The sequence below is a fragment of the Solanum verrucosum genome, unplaced genomic scaffold (genome assembly GCF_900185275.1).
Source record: "Solanum verrucosum unplaced genomic scaffold, falcon-dt-bn FXZP01000217.1, whole genome shotgun sequence".
Taxonomy (NCBI): domain Eukaryota; kingdom Viridiplantae; phylum Streptophyta; class Magnoliopsida; order Solanales; family Solanaceae; genus Solanum; species Solanum verrucosum.
This window is the reverse complement of record NW_026020032.1, coordinates 716,025-719,850: the sequence shown is the minus strand read 5'-3', so window position 1 is coordinate 719,850 and position 3,826 is coordinate 716,025. Positions and strand designations below refer to the sequence as shown.

General features: G+C 29.1%; 1 protein-coding gene across 1 annotated transcript; it reads right to left on the bottom strand.

Moving 5' to 3' along the window:
• Positions 1–307: 307 nt before the first annotated feature.
• Positions 308–3,511, bottom strand: LOC125821527 (homeobox-leucine zipper protein HOX3). The gene is made up of 4 exons (XM_049500945.1): positions 3,421–3,511; positions 2,778–3,013; positions 2,529–2,608; positions 308–696 (listed from the first exon to the last, which is right to left on the bottom strand). The coding sequence occupies exons 1-4, from the start codon at positions 3,509–3,511 to the stop codon at positions 459–461; spliced, it is 645 nt and encodes a 214-aa protein (XP_049356902.1). The 3' UTR covers positions 308–458.
• Between the last annotated feature and the right edge of the window lie 315 nt (positions 3,512–3,826).

Below are 3,826 nucleotides of genomic sequence, written 5' to 3'. Positions count from 1 at the left end.
TAGGAGCATGAAGCTCTTAATAAAAAGTTGAGAGAAGTGTTGAAAATACCGCTAAACTTGACGTCAATTTAGGAGTGTATTTCACTCATGTTGCGAAATCTGGAGTGTATTTAGGTTTAGTTAGTCAAGTAAAATGATGTTTTTAAAGCTGACATTAGTTAAAAAATGTAACTAAGAATTCATGCCGAATTTAAGGATATTCTCAGTACTTCTCTCTTTTTTATAATACAAAGTTCAACGAACGAAGAATCGATAAGTAAGATAAAAGGCAACACTAGCTAGCTAACCAAACGAACATATAAGAAATCCCAAAAGTTGAATTTAATTAAAATCACTAAACTATTGTTTTAGAATCGTACGATATAAACATATGAAGAAAAAAAAAACTTAAAAACATATACATACTAATAACTACATGTCAAATTGTTTCCACTTCCAATTACTTAGTAAAACTAATTTTAAATTTTGGATTCGTCTCTGACATTAGTCCTGGTAACGCGTTCACAATGAGGGCACATGGTGAGGGTAGATGCCGGTAGGGGATGGCAACTATGGGGTGATAACACCGTTGGCGGACCTACTTTCATGGCTCGTAACTCTTCAACTTCTTTCTTTAATCTTCGATTTTGTTCACTCAATGAACCAAACCATCTCTTTAAGTACTCACATTCCATCTCGGTTTGCTTTAGCTTGCTTCTGTTTAACACAAATATAACTAAATTAAGCTCGACTAATTCAAATTCGCACTTTTTTCAAGAAAGAATTAACTAATGCATTGATGATTGGACCTTTCTTCCAACATTAAATAAATGCACGTGCATTATGGCTAACACCTGGAAAAGTTGATCTAATTAAATGCTCAAATTGACCGATCGATTATTATTCTTTCTTCTCTAAAAGGGAAAATACTATTCGTGGAGTTGTGTGGAGTTGTTTGGTGTGAGGTATAATAATTGTAAACATAAAATGTAGGATTATTTTATCTCGTGATTGATTGGAGGTATTAGGCAGTCATGAGATTAATTATTCCATATTTTAATGATGAGAGAAGTTAATCACATATACTGATATACATAGTGGAATAACTTATCTCAAGATATATCATTTGTTCCCAACCAAACGACCTATGTAATTATAGGTAGAAAATATAAGGTACTCTAATACTACAGGTTTTTCAATTTTATTTTACTTGTTCCCTATATTAAAAATGAATATTTTACTTTACTTGTTGATTTTAACAAATCAAAAGGGTTTTATATATATTATCCTTAGTGTTAAATGATTACATAAAAGAATAGTAGTCAAATTTATAATAATAAAATTAATTTAGTAAAATATGGGAGTATTATAGCTTAGCTACTATTTGTCAATATTAAAGTAAGAAAGTTGATATGACTTTAGTGTAACAATTCTATTTGCCTCTTCTTTGGTGGAACCTTTTGTGTGTAACCATTTTGAAAGAGTCAAATTTCCTAATTTTCTGGAGTTTGTTCCCACTACCTCCAAAATGAATTAAGTTTTTTCATTCTTCATTAGGAGACTTTGGGAATGTGTGTGAAATTTTTCGACGTGAATTAAGATTTAGTTATACCCCATTACAAGTATTGGACAACGAATGAGAAATAACAACAACATACTAATTGAAATGTTATAAGTGGTGTTTGAGGAGGGTAGAGTGTACGCGGTCTTTATCACTATCTCGTAAAAGTAGAGATGTTGTTCTAAGAAGACACTCGATTCAAGTATATTCAAACCCAAGTAAAAGCCGAAGAACGAAAACTTTATAGGAAACACATGGCTTTTGGGGTGTGGGGCTTAATTTAATTGTGGTTCTTAAATGTTTATTCAGATATTTGCATTATAGAGAATGAAATATCACATTCTATTCCCAGATCAACAAGAAGAACAATGCAATAGAATCTGATCCTTGTTTTTAATACTGGACACTTCTTATTATTGTTCTCTCTCTCATGAATAATTCACTAGTAATTTACTTTATAATATATGTAATTTTTTAGTTTTAGTTATAAATATAAAGAAAAATAAATTAGTGTAATTACTTCCTCACCATTAATTATCTCTTCTCAACTACCAACACATTAGTTAGCAATATTACTACCTACTCCACTTATTAAATTGGTTGTTTAAGGTTTTGAGGCATTTACTATTAATAACTAATGTCTTATTGGAAGACTAGTAACGTAATAAAACGTTCGGTTCATTTTTACTTGTTAACTATTTTTAAAATAAATTTTTATTTTTACTTGTTCATACGTCAAAGTAAAGTCAATTTTGTTTTCAAGTGTTACCTTTGATATTAGTTATTTATTCCCCAAATCATTTTTCAGGACCTAAATAAATAGTCATGTCAATTATTATTTCTTTAATAGATGTGTAAGGTTCAAATTATTATGTGACAAATAAACGTGAACGAAGTGATTAACATTTTGACTTTAACAAGAGAGAGTAGTAATAGTAGTAATAAATAGCCATAAAAAGTGTATAGATATATATAAATGTAAAAGTACCTTGCTCTACGGTTTTGAAACCAAACCTCCACTTGCCTTGCCTTTAACTTTAATTGCATGGCTAAAGCTTCCTTTTGTTTCTGCATTTATTTGCCATTAGATTAAAGAATGGTCAAATGTAAGAAAGAAAAAAAAAACGTTTGACTGAACATAAAGTTTTAAAATATGATGCAGTTTGACTGAACATAAAATCTAAAAAGAAGTTATCATTCTTTCGTAACAGATTAAAAAGAATGTGTTAATACTTACCGGGTTCAAAGTATGATTTTGTCTAAAGCTTTCTTCAAGAAGAAAAGATTGTTGTTTTGTTAAACGTAGTTTCTTCCTTGGAGCCCCATTAATATTACTATTATTATTATTATTAGAGCTCTCTTCTTCTTCTTCTTCCTCCATGCTAATTTCTTCATCATTTATATTTCCACTTGAAGGTACTTGATTTATATCAAGCTCTCTCATCATATTATAACGTTCACCACCCCTTTCACCTTCATCAATTAAAACAAAAAAAATAATCAACACAAGATAATTACAAATAAGAAAAGATCAATTAAAAGTAACTCATCACATATGTAGATAAATAAATAAAGAAACTTTACTAATTAAACAAAGGGAATATATATATATATATATATACCTTCATATACCAAGGCAAATAAGCTATGATCGACAAAGGGTGGTCAGTCTAACACTCTTTGTCAGAAAATCAGAGACCGATTCAGAACTTAAAATTTTAAACACTCATACTGAAAATTATGATTTCGTCACTCATGAAAATAAAAAATGTCACTATAGCATAAAACGGCCCTAATTAAAAATATCAAACTATATATACAATTTAGCTTTTGAAAAAATAAAAAAAAATCTCTAGTGATAAATAATTAATTAAACTTACCCGAAGAAGGAAAAGATGAAGAATTAGAAGAAGATCCAGGAATAGACATGGTTAGCTCCAAACAAGTTGAACTTTCTGGCATAATCTCCATTTTATTAAATTAATATAAGCTAAAAAATTCTTAATATTTTGCAAGAATTAAGAAGAAGGCTAAGAGTTTTTTTTTTTTTCAGAGAAGAAAATAAAGTATAAAAGGGACAAATGAAAGAAGGGGGCAGGAAAGAAAATAATGAAAGGGAAGAACCAATTAAGGGTCAAATAAATAGAAGGAAGAAAAATAATTACTGTTATAAATTTCTTATATTATTAATTGTGGTATTGACTAATGACCATGGTCGTCAAGTCAAATAGTCATACATATCTTAATATAATAAATCACACGTTATCTTATTAAGATTAGTAAAGT

What these genes read in the sequence shown, in the direction of transcription:
- LOC125821527 (XM_049500945.1), bottom strand. Translation starts at nt 3,511, where the DNA reads ATGGAGATTATGCCAGAAAGTTCAACTTGTTTGGAGCTAACCATGTCT. An exon ending in AAAATCATACTTTGAACCCG is followed by an intron (nt 2,609 to 2,777) that starts GTAAGTATTAAC and finishes AAATAAATGCAG; the next exon opens with AAACAAAAGGAAGCTTTAGC. An exon ending in TTTCAAAACCGTAGAGCAAG is followed by an intron (nt 697 to 2,528) that starts GTACTTTTACAT and finishes TGTGTTAAACAG; the next exon opens with AAGCAAGCTAAAGCAAACCG.